General features: G+C 40.7%; 1 protein-coding gene across 3 annotated transcripts in view; it reads right to left on the minus strand.

Moving 5' to 3' along the window:
• SNX24 (sorting nexin 24) overlaps positions 1–27,308 on the minus strand; it is a 75,471-nt gene that overhangs the window by 19,939 nt on the left and 28,224 nt on the right. For all 3 annotated transcript variants that reach the window (XM_035099535.3, XM_060280138.2, XM_088652712.1), the window contains exons 2-3: positions 15,373–15,456; positions 11,859–11,963 (exon numbers count right to left, since the gene is read on the minus strand). In XM_035099535.3, coding sequence (XP_034955426.1) covers positions 11,859–11,963; positions 15,373–15,456 — 189 coding nt within the window. The remainder of the gene's footprint in view (positions 1–11,858; positions 11,964–15,372; positions 15,457–27,308) is intronic.

Below are 27,308 nucleotides of genomic sequence, written 5' to 3' on the forward strand. Positions count from 1 at the left end.
AGCTTCATAAGTTCACTCTGCTGTAGCAGATTCTGGAGGCATAGTGGATGGTCTCAGGGCTGGCTCTAGGTAGAGTCCTGGTGGCGCGGGGCGCCAGGGCTGTGCGGAAGCCATGCTGCGCCCTGCAAGGGCGGGGGCGCCGGAGCGATCTCTGCCCCTCAGCGCCAGGGCGCGCGACCTGCTCGAGACTGCCCTGGATGGCCTCATCTCATCTTATGCCAAACCATAGTTAGCATAAACCATGTACTGCCAGTTCAAACCATGGTTTTCAATTAACTAGCTAATTGAAAACCATGGTTTGTTAATTCAGACATAATGATAAATCATATTTAAGCTTCCTTCACCATGGCTTGCAATCATTTGAGCTGAGCTACTGTATCATGGCATAAGTTGAACAGGACATTTTCATATCCCAAGAAGGGAATACTTGAAAATCAATAGAATCTCACAGTTGATAATAATAATCAATAGAATTTCACAGTTGATAATAACTATTACCACTATAATAACTATTACAACTATTACTGTTGTAAGCAGAAATGCAACAAATTTTGTTGAAAAGCAGGCCAGTAGATACAGTTCAAAGCAAAAACGTTTAAGTAAGCTGAGCCTTACTGTTTTATAAAGGCAAACAGGAGGAAAAAACCAGTTTTTAAAAAAACCCAGCTACTAGTTTTTGGAGTTGTCTAATTTTAAGCATTTGTATGTCTATTAGTTGAACTTCTTGAACAGAATGCTTCACTAGCTAATTTGTGTGACATATGCTTCTAAAAACACAAAGAATTGTGCATGTAAAATCGGCAATAATATACTTTTTCTTTACAGGTAGGTAGCCGTGTTGGTCTGATGTAGTCGAAACAAAATAAAAAAATTCATTCCAGCAGCAACTTAGAGACCAACTAAGTTTGTCATAGGTATGAGCTTTCGTGTGCATGCACACTTCTTCAGATACACTGAAGCAGAAGTCCCCAGACGCTTATATATAGTCAGATGGTGTGGGGGAGGTATTACTCAGAAGGGTGGAGGGAGTGGGTGATTGACAGATGTACTATGTTGTCATTTGTTACCATAAAATCTTGTAAACACGTGCCCCCCCCAATTGCAGCCCAGAGTTCACTGGTTACTTTGGGCATATATAAGTTAAGTATTCTGTTAATTTATTTGCTACAAATGCCATGCTACATCATTGGACAGTTTGTCCATAGTACATGGCTATGTGTAACACGCCATCATTCTAACTGCAGTTGATCACCTCAGGTGTGGTCCAGCTTCCCACAGGCCGAGTCCAAGTTCATTGCCTTTGAGCTGAGGAGTAACCACTAGATTCCAACAGTTTAACCCCAGGCCTGATAAAAAGCCGCCTGTAGAACCGTAATGTGTCATTACTGAGATTTTAATAAGCTTCTCACTTATTGAGAAAGCTGTGAAGCCACTGCCACTCAACTCACACTAGAAAAGTAATGTGAGATCACTGATTTATGATTTATGGCTCTGGACTTCATTATCAGAGTAGTTAGATGCTTTCGGTTGGCACTTATCTGCTGCATCATGTGCATGGAATTTGATCTCAGAGATGAAATAATCGAGTAATATTTTTTCTGCCTTGGTATATCCAAGCTGGCTCACCTTCATCAATTGCACAAAGGGCTCTTTTAGTCTAACAATATGATTTCAGCAATAGTCAGTCAGATGTTGCTGGCTGGGAGCTCGCTGAGGACAACCTGCCTCAGTTACTTTCCCCCAGCTAATGCCATGTAGATATCATGAGCATGGGTGCTTTATTTAGATATTATGGCCAATACTTATTCATGGACCTATACTCTATAATTTCATCCAATTAAACGCACACATAAAAACACACCATAATATATATGGTATCCAAAATAAATATTAGAGCTACACTGAATGCCCACATATAACAGAGATGGAAAACCTGTAGCCCTCCAGATTATTACTGCAACTCCCCATTAGCCCTTGTCAGCGTAGAATAAGAATGATAGGATTTGTAGTCATAGGAGCCAACTCCTAGGGGTTGAGGGGTCCCTTCAGCCCCCCAATAAAATATTTGAGGGGACCGCCCCCAAAGTTGATGAGCATTGCCATTCAAATGGGGTGTGCGTGCCCCACCTTGTGATCGATTATGTAGGGTGGAGCTTACCTCCTCCCCCAAAAATATTTTATACAAGTTGGTACCCCTGTTTGTAGTACAAAGACATCTGGAGTGCAATGAGTCCCCCACCCCTGACATATAATATACTAAAATCAGCATGGCTCCCTATGCATATTGGAAAAGAAAGGGGGGGCGAGATAACCTTTGGTGATTTCTTGTCCGAGACATTCGTTTCCATTTTCTGTCAGCATATCTAAATAACTCCTGTGATATGTATGGTAAGGAGGACAACCTCCCCTAACAAGATGCCCCTCAGAGGTTTTGAACTACAATTCCCATCAGGCGCAGCCAGCATGGCCAATGGTCAGGGATGATAAGGACTGTCGTTCCAAACATCTGGAGGGACCCAGGTGGGGAGAGGCTGTCCTATATTATCAAAGCAAGCATATAAAGCTTGAAATCCTCAAACTACCTCTGCTGTAACACTGCCACTGAAGACTGTTACTAAGTGGGCTGAGGATGGTCAACAAAGAGGTTTGCCCAAAGCTCGTGCAAAACGCACTCTGGAGAAGCAGAAAATTGAACCCAGGTCTCTCGAGTATTTTGCCGACTAGGGTAATGAGATGGCAAGGGCTAAAATGCTTCTAATCCAAGAAATAATTTATTTTATGTCAAATTTGTAGCCATTGACAGCATTGGCTTTGTCTGACTTTTCTACTAAGCCTTGAATTAATTGCTCTCAATTAATCTGTTCCAGTCTTTGATAGCTTATTTATCAGACAGGGAAAGATAGATTTAATGGTGCTTGCTTGAAACAGATTCTTTAATTGGAAACACCAGAGTGTTTAGCTCACTTTGTGTTCTAGCAATTAAGGACAATTTGGAGAAGTGTTTCCCCCCCCCCACTATTGTCTCCTTGATTAGATTTCCAAAGCAGCAGACAAAACAAATGACAATACTACCTAGCAATATTGGTTCAAATAAAAGCCCAACAGCCAAATTACTTACTATGAGAAATGTGAGCCATCTCCGTCAATTCCAGCATCGTCTTACATTTATTTCATTTTATCTTTGCCTCCTGTACAAAGCAAGGGCTACATTCCTTGCAAAATGCATGTCTACCCTGTTCTTTTCCACAATTATGTGTCCCTCCAAATAAGCCAAATCAACAGGAGAAATTATTTTTCTTGATTAAGGGCCCACATTTCTCTTGGGATGAAACAAAAGGAACAATTAATCTTTCCTTATTTGTTCTCGGAAGGACCTGCATTCTTTATGTGTACAATAGCAGGTACCTGTGGGCAGCCAGTCGGCAGCAATTAGGCTTGAGCTGAAAATGAATGGACTCTAGTCAGAGAGCCTAATCTGCTGAGAGTTTCTACTAGAGGGCAAGGTTATGCTGGGAAAATTCCCCTGTTGTGGAAATACTGTTAAAAATTACCTCTTGACTTCAGCATAATTAACAAGGCCTGGGAATTTATATGAACTAAGTAATTGGAAAGAATTAGCAAGAGATATATACATTAATCTTCAACAGTTACAAGGTGTTTAATGAAATTAAAGCACTGGGTCTACTTCATGCTTGTTTTAGTTTATGCAAACTTTAAGAGTTTCACCTGTAGATCAGGAACCAGGTGCAAAAGAGGCATTGGGGATTGGGCATGTAAAAGAGAAAGAAAAGGGGCAGTGCTCTTTTTCCTGTTGCTCTACTCCTGTCAAGAATAGGACCTGGGTGCATCAATACCCTGAACATAGTTTCAACAAGTGTGAAAGGGTTTGCGGGTTGGTCACAGTTTGGGACTGCAGATTCATACAATGAATTAACAAATCTATGGTATACCTAGATCATTCTTAGAGAGCAAATGAGATTCACAGAAACTTTCAGCAGACACTGGTCAGTGTAAGACTTATTCAAGGGAATCATTTTATTTTAAATTAGAAGGACATTTCTTCTGCTTTTGAATTCTTAGGGCTTATTTCCCACCAAGTACAGTGGTGCCTCGACTTACGAATTTAATCCGTTCCGAAGGCACCTTCGTGAGTCGAAAAGTGCCATTAGAAACGCGATTTCCCATAGGAATGCATTGGAAATGGGAAAATTCATAAGTCGAAGCAACCCCATCTAAAAATTCGTAAGTCGAAAAAACCCTATCTAAAACCGCCGCGGTTTCCGTTCGGATGTCGATAAATTCGTAAGCGTGCAGCCATTTGTCCCATTCGTAAGTTGAGTCGTTTGTAAGTCAAGGTACCACTGTACCGGTAGCTGTTTTACACTACTAAAGTGTAAAGTTCATCATTCTCCAGCCCTAAGTGCTAACCAAATAAAACTGATTTCTTGGATCTGTTTCCCATCAGAGCAGCTTGGGTGTCCTGAGTGGACAACTTCTGCTAGGAACAACACCGAAGGCATTTAACTGATGCTTTTCCTGGACACCTGAGCAGCTTTTGATTTCATCGGTGAAGGTGAATTTGGGGGTGGGGGCATCATTCTGCAGTTGTTTCATTTTCACTAGGCTGGTAGGTTGGAATGGTGATGGGAAATTCTGTGTAACTTGCTCTACAGAATTACAGAGCTTGTGTTTTGTTTTCAGTGCTACTTAACATCTACATGAAACTGCTGGCATACCATGGATTTGAACGAGTGATGCTGTTCCCTTTATGTAAGAACCAGATGTAGCAATGGAAGTGACAAACTGATGTTTCAGTGAGAACCACCACCACCAGCACAAAACAATCTTACTCTTAAAAGAGCAAGTTCATAGCTTGCAGATGTTGTTCAGATCCAGTGCTTTGGCATAGCACCAGTTTCAGCAATGGTTATAGCTAGGGTCCCTTCCTGGACAAAGATAACCTTGACACTATCCATGCCTATCTCCATGCTTTGGTAATATCACTCCTTTTAATGCTGGACTCAGTTTGAGCATGCTGGCGGCTCTGTAGCCAAAACAAGACCAGCCAAAACAAGAGGGACGTAAGTGCATGTTCAGGTGAATCACATGGGGTTGGGGGGAAGTGAACCTAAAACAACCCAATGAGGGCTGAGCATGCTCAGTAGTCATAGACCTTTGGGGGAGCAGTCAAAAAAGCAAACTGGGGAGTGGGGTCTAAAACAGAGTATTCTACGCACAAGATGAATACTTGGCTGGAGAGGCTGAATGCAAGAAGTTAAGAAGCCAGCTGGCAAAACCAATACTTTTCTCCCTCACTTCCCTGCTGTTTGGAATTTTTTCTTCAGTTCCTCACTACCATGAACTTCTTTACCCGGACTTTGCTAGGCTTGGTGATGTATGGGAAACTGAAGGGGAGACAGCTGGGAGGCAGAAAGGAGAAGCTGGCTGAGAGAGAAGACAAGGAGGCATGTGGAAGTTGAGCTGTTATCTCTGTGCATCTCTTCCTACATTGTCCTTTTTCAATCCTTCCTTTCCCTTCCTTCACCCAGTGGATGCCGCAGAGAGAGACACATTGAGTAAAAAGCGATACAAGAAGAGACACATATAAAAAGTACAGAGAAGCTATTTCATTGTCATATAGGACATTTCCTGTTTCATACATAGAATCTATTCTTAAATGTCCCCAGGGACTGACGGGAGAGCTGTCCATAGAAATCAATTGGGAAATCCAAAATTTAAATGTAGCTGTAACCAAACTCTAAAAAGAAAAAGAGAATGTCTCTTGCTCTTTCTAAGTCAAGTCTTATTTATTAACTTTTTTCTAAATAGCCATGCAGTACTGCAGATTCCAAGGGGCATTTAATTGCCTCCTTAGTGCAGGTATCTATTCAATTTTGTTCACACAGGAAACACACATTCCCCAAAAAGCTACTCTAGATGTTTTGGAGAGGGGCGGGGTCCTCTGGAAGAGAATGGGAGGTAACATTAGGGCTGCAGAAGGAGAATTGGTGGGAAATCAACTTTTCCGCTTCTTCTAGCAGGGAGCTTCTATTAGGTTTTGGTCCTTTCCACTAGAGAATGAGCCCTTCCATTTCCAGAAGGATCTAGCTGAGAACTCAGATACTGTATATCAGAAGGCTTTAGAAATATTGCATTAAAATGTTACAATAATTTCTAAAAAGTATTTAGCAATACGGGATACAAATTGGACAATGCATGGAAATATCTGCAATCTGATAAACAGTAAACTAGGCATATTTTTTTTTAAAAAAACTGCAAGCAAAGGCTTGCATCAGACTCTAAAATGTCTGTGCTGTGAGACAAATAACAATCATTGATGTTTTCTATAATTAGTAAAAGAGATTCTCCCATGTCTAGAAGAGATACAGTTAAATGCACTGGGACGGGAGAATAAACACTGGTAAAAACTTTTATTGATGCATTCTATATCAAATACCAAAGAAATGTGTGTTCTCTCTACAGAATCTAAAAACAGCTCGTAGCAACAATGATGGATTTAAGTTATTAACAGATCAAAAAAAGATGGATGGTGTTCTGCTTTTCTTAATCTACATCATCATCTAGATCTATTTAAAGATATGTGGTGCACTAACAAACTTAGTTAAGGTTTCGATAAAATCAGTAGCATAATCTGCCCCGTTACATTGAGTCTGCATTGATCAATAAAATCACTTGTACTAGGAAAGTACTGTTAAACACTGACAATCCTAGCCATTAATATTATTTAACACACTGTTCACAATCTTTAATGAGGATAAAGAACATTTTGTCTCTTTACACTTATCATACTGCCCTTTCTAGAGATCCTTATAAACACAGCACAACAGTGATTATTCAAAACTAATCGGGGTTTCAAAGGACGAAGGATACTGAATAATGTCTTGTAGGTTTTCTGTTTGATTAATAGATGTATTCAGTGGTTTGCTTTTAAAATAGATAAAAATGAAGTTAAATAAAATTTGCATTCATGATTCCCAGGATGAATGTCCGTTCATTTCTACCCCTCAAGAAACCTAGCTTCACAGTTCATGCACATTTACCTACTAAGGTGATGAAACCATGAATTAAAATGCTTTTTACTACCACATATGGAGTGTAAAAACAAGGCAATTCTACCAGAAAAAAACCAGAAATGCAAACAGAAAGAAGTAGCAAGTCTTAACAAAAAATGAATTAATAAATACAAAATTATGATTTCAGATATTCTTACGGTAGATCCTGGATGCGGTGACATACCATGTTTAGTGAGTGCTATTGCTATTTGTTTAGAAAGGTAAAGGTAAAGGACCCCTGACAGTTAAATCCAGTCACAAATGACTCTGGGTTCAGGGCACTCATCTTGCTTTACAGGCCGAGGGAGCTGGCGTTTGTCCGCTCTGCAGAGTTTTTCTGAGTCATGTGGCCAGCATGACTAAGCTGCTTCTGGTGCAACGGAACACCGAAGCCAGAGCAGTGCATGGAAACGCCATTTACCTTCCCGCTGGAGCGGTACCTATTTATCTACTTGCACTTTTGGACGTGATTTTGAACTGCTAGGTTGGCAGGAGCTGGGACCGAGAAACGGGAGCTCATCCCCACCGTGGGGATTCGAACTGCTGACCTGATTGTACATGTTAAAAAACACAAAAATCATGGGGAGTTGGTTGATGGCAACTGAAGGAAAGGGCTGCCCCAACAGTTGATTACAACTATTTCTCTTAAACTTGCTAGAACTTAAAACAGCTCCTTCTACTAAAGTGGATGAACAATATCTAGACAAACAAGAGGAAATACATGTCAGATCTCCTAAGCTTTGACAGTGACTGATGGGGTAACATTTCCCCCCATCAGTACAGGTATGGAGACTGGAAGACTGTACAATCTGTCCTTACTTTTTGATAAACAAGGGGCTGTAGTAACTAGGAGTTGTTTTATCAATTATTTTTGTTGCATTTTTCTGTGCCACTTTTCTGAGATCAACATATATACTGATATACTATTTTGCACCCTTACCCTTGTCTACTATAAACACATTCTGTGGGGCTGCCCTTGGCACTAACTTGGACACTTCAGCTAATGCAAAAAGCTGCTGCACATCTTCTCAAGGATACTGGAAGGCACAATGAGACACAGCCTTGGGCGTTAGGCTCAGGGATGCCTATTTGCTAATTGCTGTTCTTGGGTGGCGCTGTGGTCTAAACCACAGAGCCTAGGGCTTGCCGATCAGAAGGTCGGTGGTTCGAATCCCCGCAACGGGGTGAGCTCCCGTTGCTTGGTCCCAGCTCCTGCCCACCTAGCAGTTCAAAAGCACATCAAAGTGCAAGTAGATAAATGGGTACTGCTCCAGCAGGAAGGTAAATGGCATTTCTGTGTGCTTCTCTGGTTCGCCAGAAGCGGCTTAGTCATGCTGGCCACATGACCTCCGGAAGCTGTCTGCGGACAAACACTGGCTCCCTCGGTCTATAGAGCGAGATGAGCCCTGCAACCCCAGAGTCGTCTGTGACTGGACCTAACAGTCAGGGGTACCTTTACCTTTATTTTGGGATTCAATGGGAATGTGGATGGCAAGCTAAGATAAGTTCTTTCAGTAGCAGCTTTTTCAATCCTTCCAATACATTTCATTGGTAATCTCCATATCCAGGTTATCTTTATATGTAAAATAACAGATATTTGACCTTTCTTAATAATTATGGTAATCAAACTTCAGGTACATGCTGTATAATGACATTTACTCGTATTCTTCTCTTCCTATAACAAACTCCAACAATGCAATGTCTTTTGTTTTGTAGCTGTGTAATTTGTGCTCATGACGGGCTGAGCTCCCATTGCTCGGTCCCAGCTCCTGCCAACCTAGCATTTCAAAAGCACATCCAAGTACAAGTAGATAAATAGGTACCACTACAGCGGGTAGGTAAACGGTGTTTCCGTGTGCTGCTCTGGTTCGCCAGAAGCAGCTTTGTCATGCTGGCCACATGACCTGGAAGCTGTACACCAGCTCCCTTGGCCAATAACGCGAGATGAGCGCCGCAACCCCAGACTCTGTCACGACTGGACCTAATGGTCAGGGGTCCCTTTACCTTTACCTTAATTTGTGCTCATACTGTATTGTGATGGCCATCAGCTACAAACAATAAAGTTTATTGAACTTGAATTCCAACTGTTTATTTTAGATTGTTAGAAGCTACTTGAGAACAGCAATTTGCCTATGTAACTCTACAATGAACGGTATTAACACCAATTATTTTTTCTTCTAATATTGTTAGACTTGAAAATGAAGATTGTTGGTCACCAATGTAGATTAGATTACAGAGCTTTAAACTCAGCTTGCACAGCATTAACTGCACCAATGAATTATTTCCCTGGCTGCAGCTATATTTTTGACATTTAATTCTTTCTTCCCTAAGTTAAGTAGGTCAATCAAGTCATACAAAGTTATTCTTGCAATACATACCAACAGGCATGCTTTATTTTTGGTTTTTGGTTTTAATTCTGTATGAGGAAGATGACTGAGAAGATATTGGAAACTGTCATATTTTCTTCAAATCCAAAGACAACAGCTTTGACCAATAACATTCCTTCTACATAGACCGCAGAAATCCTAAGTGTGTGCTCATTATGCCAATTAGTATCTAGAAGCTTAGCAGAGGCAAACTGTTTACTCCTACAGCAGACACTTTTTATTCTAAGCTAGTACTGTTTTATCACAGCCTCTGATAGCTACACCTTATCTTAAACCAAGACAGAAACCATTAGCAATGAGATTCTTCTGCTGAAAGAACTGAGATATGATCTATTATGCCAGTACTCAGAATATCAACAGACTATACAACAAGCATTCAGAGAAACAAAACAACAACATGTTCACTTCACTATAGAACTACTGCATCTCCTAGAACCCAAATTCCTAGAAGGCTGGCAACACGATAAAAGAATTTCATACATTTAAAAAGTTCCAATATACAAGTCATTTATATATGACACAACTGCTTTGTAATTTATCTTGCCTTGCCATCCTATAGCTGCTGCAGAGCTAAATATTTCATGTTCAAGACACTGTATACTTAGGGCTGAATCATATAAATTTTTGTATCAGCATAGTACTGCTTTAAGTCAATGGCTTTTTTTTACTGCTGAGACTATCACAACGTGGTTTACACTAGGGCTACAACACAGATGTGAATGCGTGAGCAGCAGAGAGAAATATACTAATTGTTAAAGATTCATAATGAAATAACAAATAAGTTACTATATAGTCTCACTTCATTACCACAAAAGTTAGTCAAATAACTGGTATTAGACTCATTTTCTCTCATTATATGGGTATATTGTTGGATACCAACAAAATGAGACCAGTTTTTAGTGCCATAAATGCATTTGCATATTTTATTCTAAAACAGGGGTGCCCAAACTTTTTTCAAAGAGGGCCAGATTTGATGAAGTGAATAATGTGTGAGGACCTACCAAAGTTGATGAGCTTTTTTAAGGGTTTAACCCCAAGGCTGTTGAGCTTTTTTTTTTTGCTGAGCTTTTTTTAGGATTTTACCCCAGGACATATATTGCCATGGGGGCAGATTAAATCGACCAGCAGGCCGGATTAGGCCCCCGAAACAGACTTTGGACATGCTTGTTCTAAGAGATATGTAATTTGATGAGTATTTGACATGTATTTTGTGTGTTCAGAGTAAAGCAGAACATTTTGAAGAGGTTCTACCTATGACTTAATGTAACAAACCGTTCATTTTTTGTGTCAAATGCAAGTGACAATCTTCATAAATACTGTGTTATTAAAGGAGAGATTATTATAGTTCTTGCCTGCACTTCACTAGTAGATCTACGGGGGCTGAGGGGAGCAGTGTTACAACATATAAAAATATGATACAATTTAAATAGCAATAATTATACAATTTAAATAGCAATTAAATAGCAATAATTATCAACAACCCCATCCATAAATCCAAAACAATAATCCAGCTAGTTTAGGGTCAAAGATTGTGCCTGGAACCACGTTACCCAGTGAGCTTCATGACCAAGCAGAGATTGAGCCAGAGTCTCCTTAGTCCCAGTCTGGCACTCTAATCATTACACTATGCTGGTTCTCGACTGCCCATCTTTGAATCAATTTAATTTCATCGCAGAACTTTACCAAGCTCAAATATAGTGCAACAGCATGACAACTATATCCCAGATAGTACAGAAGCAGTTAGCTACTACACTAAAAGGGTAGTTTATAAATGACTTAAACAAATAAATATAGAAGAGATAAAATGGTTGCTAGAATACACAAGTTTGAAATAGCAAGTTGTTCACTGTGGCTGGGGAAACCCAGCCTGATGGGCAGGGTATTATTATTATTATTATTATTATTATTACTACTACTACTACTACTACTACTGGCGGCACTGTGGTCTAAACTACTAAGCCTCTTGGGCTTGCCGATCAGAATCCCCGCAATGGGGTGAGCTCCCGTTGCTCTGTCCCAGCTCCTGCCAACCTAGCAGTTTGAAAGCCCGCCAGTGCAAGTAGATGAATAGGTAGCAGGAAGGTAAATGATGTTTCTGTGAGCTCTGGTTTCCGTCACAGTGTTCTGTTGCGCCAGAAGCTGTTTAGTCCTGCTGACCACATGACCCGGAAAGCTTAGGCTCCCTCGGCCTATAGAGCGAGATGAGCGCCGCAAGCCCATAGTCACCTTTAACTGGACTTAACCATCCAGGGGTCCTTTACCTTTTTACCTTATGATTCTTGACTGTGTCAATATTCTGAAACAATGGATGAGCATTGATGGATTTCTGCTCAAACCATGACTAAGTCTGGATCCAACCCATAGTTCGAGGAAAAAGGCATTGTTATAAGCAGCTCACCTGCAAATAAGCTTCCAGGCCTTGCCGACGCTGTTCCAGAACTTTGGGCACCCAGTTCCTTACATGCTTCGAAGGGATTTCTGGTGTTCTTATGCATTTCTTAAGCTACAAATATGAACAGACAAATACATTTCTCCCCAATAAAGTCTCTTTAGACATTAAAAGGAAAGCATTCAAAGAGAAGTGAAAACAGGGAACACAAAACTAGAAAGAAACAGGAAGGGGGGGTGTTGGGGAGACAGAAAGACAGCAAAATGAATTTTGTTATCAAAAACTTGAACAGTCTACAAATAAACTGACTTTATTCCATTACAAATGTTATTGTATACAAGATGGTGAAGTGAATTTGAAATAAATACTATTAACAGGCAACATGCTAGGCAATTTCTTAAAGCAAGAACTAAGCATTCTGTTATGTCAGCTAAATATTACTACATGAACTGGCCAATCTACACACCTAATAAAATCTAAAGAATTTAGTTTAACACAGATTTTAGCTGCACTCTTGTGTATTACGTGTATAAACAAACCTTAAAAACAGTATCACTTGCTCAAAATACAATTGACTTTAGTCCCTTTCCAGGATTAGGCATTTAGAAAACAACAAATAAGCTGTGCAATACTGAACCACCCATATTTCACAGATATTTGAAGAAACAGAAAGCAAAGAACCAAGGGAATTCAATTGAAATCACAACAAAAAACACAACAGAAAAATGGAAGTTCAGTAAATCTTAACTTGGATGTATATTCTGCTATATCAGCGACCTATTCCAGGCACCGGAAAATGGTTCCAATGGAATAAGTGCAACTGTACTTTCCTTGTGGTAGCTAAATTTATAGGATTGCATACATAGGTTTTTTTTATCATGCCTTCCTTCCAGCCCCCCAAACCACCTTTTAAATTTGGAGGACTTTAAGAAGTGGTTGGGTAGGTAAAGTTGCTTGACAAGGACATACAAAACATGGGCTTGCACTACTGTGCATTAACCGTCTTCTCCTAATACATTCCATCAGTGCAAGGATTCACATCAATACTTTTTCTCCCCTCCCCCCATGCCCTAATCTGCTCCAGGTGGTTGGGTAAACTCCAAGGCCATATTTAGGGAGCCCACACAAGTGGGGGAGAATGTTCTGTTGAATGAACAGAAATCCTCGTGCTGATGGAACAATGGTCTTAGCACTGTGCTGGATTCCACGCAATGGATTGGAAGTCTTCCTTTGTAGGAATGGCACAAGCCACACCTGTATAGGAAGAAAGGAATAATCAGGACTGCACTCTCCAGCGTGCTCCCAGTTCTTCATCTGAAATTGAATCACCTGAGGTTCTGTGACATTAGGTGATTTACCAAAAATGGATTGTCAAGGATGGAAGAGCTCCATATCTGGTCTGCTAGTCAGCCACCCTGTTTAATTTGTTGTGCTTATCTTCCATTGTGCTGCTTTTATGATATGCATATGGATTTTCTTTATGTTGCTAGCCACCCTTTGGATTATTTTATGATGGAAGGCCAGGATACATATGTCTTAAACAACTAACTACTGGGAGACATCTGTGTGGCCTTTATCAAGCCACCCTCTCTTATCCTTAGGTCTCTCTCGTGTGTAGTAACAATAGGACTGCTATAAAGATGAGCCAGAGAAATATTTGTAAAGCTGAATGAATGATTAACAAGGTTCCAAGCAGAAGCCCCTCTACGATTCAAAAGAGAGAGAGAGAAAGAAAGAAAGAGAAAGAGTGGATTTCCTATATTTGATACAAGGCGACATAGGTATTCTCTCACCTCTAAATGAATGTGATGGATGTGTGTGCGGAATTGCAAAGACAGAAACTCAAAACTGACTTTGACGTGCACACCCACAGGAGTTGAGAAATTTACATTTCATCTTTGAGCCTGAGGAGATGTCACCCTATGGAAAGCTGTGTCAACAAAAGTCTCTGCTGATAAAAAGTTTGAACATCCAAAACCATTGCTCAAGGAAGACTATACAATATAATTGCTCATACACTCACACAATTGTTCTAGGAGAGGTCTTTAATAAGAAAACCAGTAAGGCAGAAAGGGAAAACCCAAAAATTCCACTGAAATTCCACTGACCTCTTATAAGTGATTTTTTTTCGTAGTATTTCTAGTTTGGGAGAATTAAGGCACACAACTTCTTCCTCTTACAACACATCTCCACTTCCTGATAAAATGCTATGTGAGTTGAGCACACTTTTTTTTTATAAGTATGGTTGCATCACAGAAACATTACTGCAGGGGTGAGGAGCCTCCAAACTAAAAGGAGCCCTCTAGGTCTCCTCATTTGGCCTGGCAGGCCATTTTCAGCAAGCCACATGGGTGAGAGGAGGATTTCAATGGAGCAATTGGGAGCTTAAACCTCCCCAGTTGTTCGATGGATCCAGCAAAGCATGCTACTCTCTGCCTACCCTCCATCAGCCGATGGACGCATCACAGTGCACCTTCAGTCCCCTTAAAGGTAGGGCCTTCAAAGGTATACTCCTATTCTCCATTATTCTCTGATGGGCAGATCAGAGCACATCCCCTCTCCCTCTCCCACTTCTCCTTCAAACTGCTGAGGTTTAAAAGACAAACTGGGAGGAGAGGAGGGGTATGAAAACCCTTTGTAAACATCCCAGCCCTGCTCTGTGGATGTGTACAAAGGGCTTTAAAACAGCCCATCCTCACATCTGCTTCAAACAGAGGAGGTAAGATAAAGCAGAGGACATAGGACAAAGCCATCCTGAAGGAGCGTCTCCACCCCCATCGCTCTGAGGTCCAGTACTGAGGGCCTTCTTGTGGTTCCCTTGTTGCGAGAAGCCAAGTTGCAGGGAACCAGGCAGAGGGCCTTTTCGGTAGGGGTGCCCGCCCTGTGGAATGCCCTCCCATCAGATGTCAAAGAGAAAAACAGCTACCAGATTTTTAGAAGACATCTGAAGGCAGCCCTGTTTAGGGAGGCCTTTAATGTTTAATCGATTATTTTATTTTATTTTTCTGTTGGAAGCCGCCCAGAGTGGCTGGGGAAACCCAGCCAGATGGGCGGGGTATAAATAAATAAATAAATAAATAAATAAATAAATAAATAAATAATAATTGTTATTATCATGACTTGTAGCCATTATCCGCCATTCTTCTAATCCTGTTTTTAAGCCATCCAAGCTGGTGGCCATTACTACATGTTGTGGGAGTGAATTCTATCATTTACTTATGCACGGTGTGCAGAACTACTCTCTTTCGCTTGTCTCAAATCTTCCAAAATTCAGCTTCACCAGATAACCCTGGGATTCTAGTATTGTGCAAAAGGAAGAAAAACATCATGGGAAATTTTATGCCCCTCTATCTTTACTTGCCTTTTCCCCTAAAGAGCCCTAAATATTGTATCATTTCCTCACAGGGCAAGAAAGACAAAAGAAATGAAATACAAAAGTTTCAGAAACCAGAGAAATCACTTTGGAAAAAGTGGAGGGAAGGTTCAAGCAGAATCACTTTAACAACTTACGTACAATATTTACCTTTTTATGAAGAGCATGAAATTCACTATACCGCTTTTCAACAAAGTGCTTTCGTCCATTCATTAGTACCTCTATCTTAAAGACCTGTAAAAACCAATTCAAGAGATTACTTTACCTGTTCAAAACCCTGTTTGCTTTGTGATGTGTTTAAAGGAAAGAATTACTGAAGCTGATTCGTTCCCTCCCCCAAAACACAAGATACTCAGGAGATACTGAGGTGTAGCCACTGATTAATGAGTATGCTGGCTAAATCCCCTGCTAACCAGTGGGCTCCACAATACATCCAAGGAGAATTAAGATTTGTGAGGCTTAAAAAACTTCCACTATACAATCAACCTATTAGAAGTGCACCCTTTTTTTTTTTTAAAAAAAAAAGCAAAACAACTCAAGAATACCTGGGTCTTTCAGTGATGTGCTATATAGTACATCAACAACCTTACACACATACAGTTCAGTGGTAGCTTGTCTTGTGGAACACATAAAATATAAATGCAAAGACTATACTGCAGGTTAATTTCCACCTAACCTATATATTCATCTCTAGTCTCAGCTGGGCTTGCTCTAGTGTTTACACCATTAAAAAAATGGTTTGGGCTCATTTTCTTTGCATGATGTGTATGACAGCTTTTGCTTCCTCCTGTGGAAGGTTGAAAGGCCAGCTGAAGATGATCTCTAGTTCCACTAATTAGTAGCCACTAACATGACATTTTCTTGATTTTCAGGTCACTGGGTCAGATCTGAGGGCAGGTGACAAGAAGTATCTCAAAATGCTCATGAAAACATAACCTAGCAAAACCAAGGCCAGCAGAAAAGCATAATAAGGAGAGGCCATCACTACTGCAACCAAATGTGCCTACTGTCGGGATTTATTCTATTAGGAGATCCTTGGATTAGATGAAGTCAGGGCACCAATATTAGAACCCAATTCTAGACCAGAAACTACTGATTTTTTAAAAATTAACTTGAGAAAGGATTTTGGATAGGGAACCTTGGCTTAGCTGCTGTGCTGTGCTAAACTAAAAGGGCAGAGGAGGAGCAAATTGGATGCAATTTGCCGGGTTGCCGGACATCGAAAGTTGGCAGAGTGCTGTTGCACTCAGATTTCTGGCTGGTCACTGTGAGAACAAGACACTGAACCAAACAGGCCTTCAGCCTGAACCAGCATGCTTGCAAGAAGCCATGGTTTGGCTTAGCATTACATGTAAACGTGGCCAGTATGCCTGAAGACCCCTGAACCTGTTCTCTACATTGTCACGAGGATACTTTTATCACTCTAATGTAATCTGTTCACATTACACGGAGAGGGGAGATAGTTATAAGAGTCAGCAAATCAGATCGTGTACTGGATTCTGTGTACACAGCACACTTTTGGTCGCCTTCACCTTTTCTCTCTCTTTTCTTAACCTTATTGTAGACGCTTAAGCCATTGGTGCCAATGGCTGTGAGTACTAATGCTTCAAATTAAATGCTCTGGCACGCATGACAACAATGCTCCACCGAGCCAGGTTTGCGGTGATCCAAAGGACTAGCAGCCAATGAGAATGGTAATGTCGGAAAGGGCTTATACTCACACAGGCTCTTTCAGACATTATGCTGAAAGTAAATGGGGAAGCGAGTACTGTAGTAGAGAACTCTGTCTCTGCTCCTTCCACATTCAGAAAATAGCTGAGGATTGCTATTCTTTTGGTTATGCATTCACATGTCAGTATGAGAAAGGGCATTTTGCACCCCTCATAATAGCGTATTTATCATCCATATTATTAATTTAATTTCAATTAGTCCTACTGTGATCATCTGATCACTGTTTAGAATCTCAGCATGAGTACTATGGCCAGCCTAATGTGGAACATAGGTGGATTCTGAAGCAATACAGATTTGTGCATAAAAGAAAGGGAAACTTTCCTAACAGTTAAACATTTTGAGGTTTTATTAAATATGGACATGCATGTATAAATTTTCATAATAAGCAGTAAAGGTCATCTATAAAAAAAATCTAACCAAGCAACAAGTAATGAGTTTCTAGCAATTTAAACCCTAACTTCCGATAGGGCTTGCCGATCGGAAGGTCAGCGGTTCGAATCCCCGCGATGGGGTAAGCTCTTGGTGCTCAGTCCCTGCTCCTGCCAACCTAGCAGTTCGAAAGTACGTCAAAAGTGCAAGTAGATAAATAGGTACCGCTCTGGCGGGAAGGTAAACAGCATTTCCGTGCACTGCTCTGGTTCACCAGAAGCGGCTTAGTCATGCTGGCCACATGACCCGGAAAAACTGTATGCGGACAAATGTCGGCTCCCTCAGCCAGTAACCCCAGAGTCATTCGCAACTGGACTTAACTGTCAGGGGTTCCTTTACATTTTAATTGTGTTTACATGACATGAAGAATCCCAATATAAAATATTCATGCATTTACCATACCATATTCTTATCTTATATTGAGAGAATAATGGGACTTTCCATAAGGACTAGGAATCCCTGACAGCCTCCTGCCTCCTCAATGTCTAACCATCCAAAAACATATTCATATCCCATTCTGGGAAGAGGTTAACCATTGCCTTCCCTGCTACTGTTTGATCCTTCCCCCATCTCTGCCCTAGGACAGAAGTAGCCATTGGGAGAAGTGGCAGCTTCCCTTTCAAGGAAAATGGCAGGCTTTGGGGGAGCAAGTAGAGGGACAATTTTCACTAGGACACAGGATTCAGAGTTAAGAACACTTCCTGCAAGACATGGCCTCAGTTGTGAACAAATCCCTCTTTCGATTGGCTGTAACTTTTTAAGTAAACAGAAAACTCGTTAATAGGTTAAATGTGTATTGTTCATTTATCTGGTTTGATCCATTTAGCAACTGGCAAACATAAATGTGCTATACATTACCTTTTAACTGCAGAATGAGTAAGTGCATTACTGTAAATAGAACCGATAAGATCTACAACGATTTGTCAGCCAAATAATCTTAATTTCTCACCATTACCACAATAAAATCCATGCTCAATCCTTAGCAAGTATTTTTTTCTGCATGGAGACAATACCTAATAGGGATAACAATCAGACATTTAAAATGTCTGCCATATAAACCAAAAATAGGAGGAATAGCTTTTGGTTTGAAGTACGTGTGGAAACTCATATTTTTTCTCTCTGACCATCATGCCAAGTAGATGACATTTTATTTTATAACCATCAAAAGGCTCGAGAGGAAGAACTGGGGCCTATTAAATCAAAGTCCTGTTTTAAGAATTCTTTTTAGGAAGCCATAACAAAGTCTTTCAAGGTTCTTGGATCAATCTGCATAACAGCTGTCTTTATTTAAAATTATTTTTTAACATAGACAAGTAAGTCATCATCTGATTACCAGTTATAATAAAAATATGAAAGACAGTTGTAAGTTGGGGAGACTATCTCCCATCTTACTACAGCAAAAAAGCATATCCACCCCAATTTCCAGAACCAGAACCATATTCTTTTTCTGTCTGCATTCCAGTTTTAAGCCTTGTAACTGAGAGACAGTGACATAATGGGAAGGGCTATAGCTCAGTGTAGAATATATGCTTTGGATCAGGGTCAGAAACTCAGATATATAAGCTAATTGCCAAATGGCACCCTAAACCTAGATTATTGTTGCCACAACAGAATCTCTAGGTGCCAATATATTTTAAAATAAAATTATCATCATCATCATTTCATATATATATATATATATATATATGTGTGTGTGTGTGTGTGTGTGTGTGTGTGTGTGTGTGTATAAATAAAGGTAAAGGGACCCCTGACCATTAGGTCCAGTTGTGACCGACTCGGGGGGTTGCAGCGCTCATCCCGCGTTATTGGCCAAGGGATCCGGCGTACAGCTTCCGGGTCATGTGGCCAGCATGACAAAGCCGCTTCTGGTGAACCAGAGCAGCACACGGAAACGCCGTTTACCATCCCGCTGTAGCGGTACCTATTTATCTACTTGCACTTCGACGTGCTTTCGAACTGCTAGGTTGGCAGGAGCAGGGCCTGAGCAACGGGAGCTCACCCTGTCGCAGGGATTCGAACCGCCGACCTTCTGATTGGCAAGCCCAGGCTCTGTGGTTTAACCCACAGCACCACCCGCGTCCCATATATACTGTATATATCTCAAAGCTGTTTAAAACGCATTAAAACATCAAATAAAACAAATTCAAGCTTCAAGGAAAATGTTTCAGATCCTTCTTTAAGTGACGTTTTCCTTTCCCTATATTTATTTACCTACTTAATTTAAATAGCTGCCCCATAGCAGCAGTACTCTAGGAAGTGAGTGTGGCATAGTGGTTAGAGTGTTGGACTAGGACCTGGGAGATCTGGGTTAAAATTCCGAACGTTCCAGAAGTCGAATGGTTTGGTTTTCGAATGCAGAAAACCCAGAAGTAAATGCTTGAGTTTTCAAACGCGCCTCAAAAGTGGAACGGCTTCTGCTGAGCCCCCCCCCCCATTTTCTCTATTGAATTTGCAGGCTGCCCTTTGCGCCTAGGTCTTTGAACGTTTTGGAACTCGAACAGTCTTCTGGAACGGATAACGTTCGAAAACCGAGATACCACTGTACTCTTTGGAGATAAAGGTGGGAGATAAATGCAATATATAATCTCATCTGCTTACCTGCTTAAGAGAACTGGTGTGCCCTGCCAGATGGAGATCCCTATGTGGTCGCAATTGGACCCGCGCAGTTGCAAAGATTCCTAGCACCTGGGGAATTCTGAACAATGCTTTGGATGCAGAAGGTCCTAGGTTCAATCCAGGGCAGCTTCAGGTAGGGTTCAAAAAGATTCCTGCCCCAAACCCTGCAAAGCTGTTGGCTGGCAGTGTAGTAAGCTACAGGCAGTGGTGAAGCCAGGTGATTTTAGACCAGGCACCCCCAAACTTCGGCCCTCCAGATGTTTTGGACTACAATTCCCATCTTCCCCGACCACTGGTCCTGTTAACTAGGGATCATGGGAGTTGTAGGACAAAACATCTGGAGGGCCGCAGTTTGGGGATGCCTGTTTTAGGCCCTGCATTTAATGGTAACTTAGTCAGTTTCAAACTGAACATTCAATCCACTATAGCTCTGGTTTTCAAACTTTGTTCCTAAGGCCCCTAGGATTCTCTGGAAGCTTGTGGAGGTTCCTCAGTGAAGAACAGAAAACACTCCACAGATGGCTGATTCTGTCAGAACAAGGAAGAGGTCCAAAATTTGGCCATCCAAATCCTTCAGAGGAAAGGTTTTTACAAAGAAAATAAAAGGTTCGTGAAAATAAGGTCTGATGTCTAAGTTGAGTTTGTCTCGTTCCAAATGCAAACAATTGCATTTTTATTTTTCTCCTATGTTGGTTAAAGTTTAAAATCATGCTTTCTCTATTTTAAATACCCTAATCACTTCTCTCTCATCTGTTTACCTTTCAGCAAGCATTTGAATGTGACCCAAGAATGGTCTGCTTCAGCATGTATAAAGTTTCTTTTTAAAAAAGAAAATAATTGCTTTCTGTTAATGACTCATATACTCAAGAATTGTAGTAAGAGGTTATGCACAGTAATATAATTCACTTCTGGTTCCTAAAAAAATGATTTTGGATGAGTCAACAAACCATTCAAAAGAATGCTTTGGTTTTTAGAACTATTCTCTCTCTCTCTCTCTCTCTCTCTCTCTCTCTCTCTCTCTCTCTCTCTCTATATATATATATATATATATATATATGTACATTTTAATGAAATAGCAATGATGTAATGATTTCAAAGTAATTCTAACGAGAAGAAGAACATACTGAAATCTGGATACTGACTCTTTAAGCTCCTCCAGTTCCAGCTACTGGATGCAGGAAGCTTTCCTGGGAATTAAAAAAAATAAAAGCTGCTAGGACAGGATAGGTGCATGTGCTGGAGGCATGATCTTACAAAGAATTTCGGGAATGCCTAAGTGTCAGGAAGTGAATCTTGAGAGGGAAAATCTATATAGATAATTCAAGGAATGACAACTGTTTTCTGACATGTGTCAATCAGCTCATCCTCACTCCATTTAATATGAACTTTCCTTACCTCTTTTTGAAACCATCTTTTCAATCATTTCTGGAATCACTAGTGACAGCAAATACAGAGTGCATCTTCTGTAGCACTAGCATTTTAATAATAATATGATGCAATGAATGAAATGCATATTTACTGTAGGTCCACAAATATACCCTTTAATGCATACTGTAATCTGATTAAACACAAACATAAAGGTAAAGGTAAAGGCACTCCTGACCATTAGGTCCAGTCGTGACCGACTCTGGGGTTGCGCGCTCATCTCGCATTATTGGCTGAGGGAGCCGGCGTATAGCTTCCAGGTCATGTGGTCAGCATGACAAAGCCGCTTCTGGCAAACCAGAGCAGCACATGGAAACGCCGTTTACCTTCCCGCTGTAGCGGTTCCTATTTATCTACTTGCATTTTGACGTGCTTTCGAACTGCTAGGTTGGCAGGAGCTGGGACCGAGCAACGGGAGCTCACCCCGTCACAGGGATTCGAACCGCCGACCTTCTGAGCAGCAAGCCCTAGGCTCAGTGTTTTAACCACAGCGCCACCTGGGTCCCAAAACACAAACATAGCCTAACTAAAAACAACATAAGGAAATAAAAACGTAAGAGGTCACCTGCTTCGAACTAACATTAGTCAACTTTACAAATCCTGGTTGAATGCTGATTTTTATTGGCCACTTGTATCCCTTGAACATCATCACAACTAATTCGACTCAGGTCAAGATTTCTCATAGGCAACCTAGAGAGCATTCAACCAATTTCAGAACCAATTTTACAAAACAGATGAAACAGATCTGAGTATAGTTCACTGACTAAAAAGCAAGCTATCCCTTCTAAGTATGTTGAACGTAGCTATACAAGAACAAAAAGAAATAGCTGTTCTGACCATAAAGAACCAGATGCAACCGAGAGGGGAAATCTTATTGGTTATTTTGTTATTCTAATATGTGATTACTGGAACTCTTAAAGCACCAGAAGGATCCAGTAATACAAAAACAGAAAGGATGCACACTGTACAGTCAAGTTATATTTTAATGGAAGTTATAAAAAGCAAGAAGCTTTAAGCTTTCTAGAATATTCAAGGATATGCAGAACTCAATGCATTATTGAATCCATTATAATACAAATGAGGAAAGCTCAAAGGGCATGGAGGAACGGGAAAGGAAAACTTGTAACTGAGCATTGTTTCAGCTGACAGGATCTCTAAAAGAATGTTTTCTGATTCATCAGTGATTTGGTACCAAACGAAGACTAACAAAACAATTCATCAGGTTTCGTATTTTTAAAAAGTTCAAAGAAAGACAGAAGAACTTAGGGAAGTACAACAAAAACAGCAAAACCATAGTGGGATATGAATAGGCCAGCTCATACCACCCTTCAAGCTCTGAAAGACATTCACAGAACTTAATTATTATCTAGTCCAGCTTTCTGCAGGACATAACTGCAGTATCCCTGACAGTCTCAGTGGACCACCAAGAATCATGTTAGAATAACAACAACAAAAACTGGAAAACATCTCAAAATCAACCCTTGCAAGAACAATTTCATAGTAACATAATGAAGCAGCAACGTAATAACAAATGTAACAACATACAGAACAACCAACGTTTCAGTACTGTAAATACAACAAGTTTACACTAACAACATGATACCTTCTGCCATTTGGAGCAATGGAGAATGAATCTGCTCAGTCTGTACCCAGTAATTCCTATACGGCTCCTTCCATTCCCTTTGCCAGAAAAACCAGGAAGGAGAAATACTGTGAAAGTGAAACAATTGCAGATGGGAATTTATCAATAGTCCACTTTGAGAAGGAAGGTGGTTGGGCCCCCGCCTAATTAAAAACTGAACTTCTTAATCAAATATTCCAAATGTTAAGAGTGCTGTGCATGTTTCTTTTAAAATAGCCAGGTTAAAATTATAGTTGAATATATGCACATTAAAACCATACATATAGACTCTTAAAAGTGAATCAATTGGTTTAGTGCAGGGATGGGAATTTAATTGGACTGGATCCTTATACTGTATCCCTTTACCCATCCCTGGGCCTAGTTTGGCAGGTGGGTGGGGTCACTCACCTGTCAACTGCCTGATGTCGCAAGGACACCAGGTGACCCATTTTCCTTCGCCTAAAATCAGGCTGCAAGGGCAAAGGCACAATACTTTGCAAGTATTAGCCGATAAGTGGGGCTTGCAAAGCTCCACACTCATGACTTTTGAAGCACTCACAAATTCCCATTCTCCCCAGCCACATCCTTCCCTGCACCAGGCATGGTGGCATAGATGAATTCAGGTGTAAGACAAGTGGGCACGACTTTGACAAAATGGCCTTGTTGAAGGCCTGGCATTCTGATGGTTCCCCACCTCTGGATTAGTATTAGGGCAGCGTTTCCCAAACTTGGGTCTCCAGCTGTTTTTGAACTACAACTCCCATCATCCCTAGCTAGCAGAACCAGTGGTCAGGGATGATGGGAACTGTACAGTAGTCCAAACACAGCTGGAGACCCAAGTTTGGGAAACACTGTATTAGGGAAACCTCTGGTTTGTGTGCTTTCACCTCCTCTCTCCTCTAGTGCAGATGCAAAGAGAAAATAGAAAGTTTTCACTTTTATTTTAAGTGGCCACATTAGTTAATTAAGTTTGAGTCCCTCACGGGGCAAGGCTTCTTCATTTGGGCTGCTGCTGCTGTTTATCACAGTTTCTGGTTCCAGGTGCAAGAGGCCACAGGGAGAGAGGAAAGGTGTTTAGAAAGAAATGAATTTGATCTGAGCTAATCTATTCTATTCCTCAGACCCAAATAAAACGCAAAAAGCTTAAAATGCCGAATCTCCCTGGCAGATCATGTGCCCTTATAAATAAAATAAAATTGTGCCTCTTTCAATAAATACTAAAATGAAATGAGCTTACACAACTATGAATAAAAGCAAGCAAACGATTAAAAGGATAAAACAAACTTTGCAGATTCTGAATCTCCCAGACAAGACACAGGAGTCTCTCTCAAGAATTCTCCCCTCTCATCAGCTACTGCGGATAGAAAACGTGGTCTTTACAGTTGTATATTTATCTTGTCTGCCTAGCAGATAAATTACAGACTCGAGGTCAGACCTCTCTTCATTTCTCCCTAAAATTTGTCCCAAGTGTTGTTTCCCTAATGCATTATACAAAAGACAACATATAATAATACGCACAAGGTCCTCACAACACAGTTTAAGTTACAAGGACAGATACGTTCAGAATATGGCATGTTTTGGAAACTTGCTTTTAAATCATCTGAGGGCATCAGATTTAACTGGGCTTTAGTAAAGACCATCCTATCTCTCAGTCTCTGCAAATTCTCAAAAGAACAAGGTAATACATGAGGAATGCAAGGGAAATTCTTATGCAGTCGTGCTATTTTAGAAACAGATACAGTTGCTCTGCCCATCTGAAAGGTCACATCAGTCAATCCCTGCTTCAAAAGCTTTTTAACGAACTCCACACCCAAACTCTTCGCATATAGTTAAAGAAAAAGCCCAAATTCACTACCAGGGATGAAATGACCCCCTTGCAAGAGTGATTGTTCATTTCCTCAAAATGGGACAAAAAAAGGGTAAATTTTAGCCAAAAGTTTAACATCATTTTGTAAACCACTGTTAGTATTGCTATATAGCCAGTTCAGCTCTGCATAAACCAAAAGGTACAGATGGGGGCTGGGGAAGCAACGGTAATGATAATTGAAATTTATTTTGAACTATCTCCAAGGGACCTGGCCCCTGCCCAGAAGCAAATGAGTTTCCGACTACAGTGGTATCTTGGTTTTTGAACTTAATCTATTCCAGGAGTACATTTTACTTCCGAAACTGTTGGAAAACCAATACACAGCTTCCAATTGGCCGCAGGAGCTTCCTGCACTCAAGCGGAAGCCACGTCGGACGTTCAGCTTCTGAAAAACGTTTGCAAACCAGAACACTCACTTCCGGGTTTGTGGCATTTGGGAGCTGATTTGTTTGAAAACTAAACCATTCGGGAATCAAGGTATACCACTCTATACAGCTCCAACACTGGTGATACCAGATGTCCAGACCTAGCTCTACAAAAATGTAAAATACCCAATGTAATCTTCTCACTTCACCTTTGAAAACTCTACATGTTGTATTTAGTTTCCTGCCTGAGAATACAACACCCCCACATTTGGGAAGGAGGGGAAAGAAAGGTGTTCACAAGTCTCCCACAGTCCTCAGACATAGCTGCCATTTTGGACAAAACAGTGAGTATATATTCAGGAATTACACAACTCAGCATGATGACGTATACATTAGAAACAAACAAACAAAAATTCCTTCCAGTAGCACCTTAGAGACCAACTAAGTTTGTCATAGGTATGAGCTTTCGTGTGCATGCACACTTCTTCAGATACTCTCAAGAATTTCATGTGCATGCACACGAAAGCTCATACATATGACAAATTTAGTTGGTCTCTAAGGTGCTACTGGAAGGAATTTTTTTTAAAAAAAATTGTTTCGACTACGTCAGACCAACACGGCTGCCTACCTGTAACTAGTATACATTAGAAGGCACTCTAGATTCTGCATTAATACCACAAGCCTAGAAATGTCTCCTCAAAAGTAAACCCCATTTAGTTCACTGGGGCTTTTTCCCAGGTAAGCAGGTATTAGGACCGCACCCATTTGGTAACATTTCTGCTGTTTGCATAATACTACTGGTCTACAAAGTACTTTTGATTAGTTAGTACCAAGTAATAGCTAGCACAGCTAGTCTGGTAGAAAAGGAGAGGCCAGTGAGGATAGCTTTTTTAAAACCTCAAATTGTATGTCACCTATGAGCCAAGTATTCGGATAAACATCTTTGTACTATTGATATTTGCTACATTTTCCAATGAAACATTTTTCCTTTCTAATTTAAAGATAGTTTCACTCCATTAGCAGAATAGCTCAGTTTCCTTGTTTCGCTGCATGCCAAAAGAGGAAATTCAGTGCCCCTCCACCCCAAATTCAAAAGACTTGCATTCAAATTGGAATTGCATTATCCTCTCAAGACAGCTATTTACATGAAATCTCTTATAGTTTCTCTGTCGGTATAAAATGTAGATGCCACTGCACATCAGGCCTCTGTTTGGCTCTTTGAACAGACAGTCCAAAACAGTTTTCCTGATCTGTTTCAACTTGAAATGTTGTCAATATATGGATTGTCTTGCTTTCTAATTCAGTGAAAAATCTAGTTTTCCATTAGTCTCTGCCTTTCTAATTTTCAATACAGCTTTACTAAATGTAATTATTAAAGGCAGATTCAAGAAAGCAATTACTGAGCTACTGGTTTGTATCTCTGAAGTCTTAATAAGCAGCGCGAAGTGGAAATGCCAGGAATGGTTAAAAATAATTAATAATAAAAATAATAATGTAAGTGATTGCAGAGATGACATGACACTTCACAGAACGACAGCAAGTAAAGGCTTAGGGCTGTGATCTGATTCAGGTCTGTTTTACCTTTCCATCACCCAGCTACAGCTGCTTGTTGCATTGTGCTTAACAGTCTGCTTTTGAAACTCTCTCCTTTTTCAGGAGCAGTCTTGTTGGACAGCAGGGCTTGCTACTTCAAGGGAAAGGGGTGTGTCGGGGAGCCCTGCCATCCAGTCCTTTGGATTGGGGCTTTAATCTAGTCCTGTTTGGACATTGCAATGGTTGAGTTGTACATGCAAGTGGGAAGTCGGGTGTGCTGAGTACCTCCTTTCCCTGGCATCACTCAGAGTTCCAGATAATATGGAAATCTGTACCCTCCCTTCTGATGTTTGTGCTGTACGTGAGAGGAAATCACCTGAAATTTGACAGAGAAATCTTGAACCGGAAGGAGTATAAGAGCTCCCTTGCACATGTGCTATGTGCTATGAAACATTGGCACATGTGCAATGTGCAAGGGATCCAATCAGAAGCCAGGGTG

The sequence above is a fragment of the Zootoca vivipara genome, chromosome 10 (assembly GCF_965207765.1).
Source record: "Zootoca vivipara chromosome 10, rZooViv2.hap1.1, whole genome shotgun sequence".
Lineage (NCBI taxonomy): Eukaryota > Metazoa > Chordata > Lepidosauria > Squamata > Lacertidae > Zootoca > Zootoca vivipara.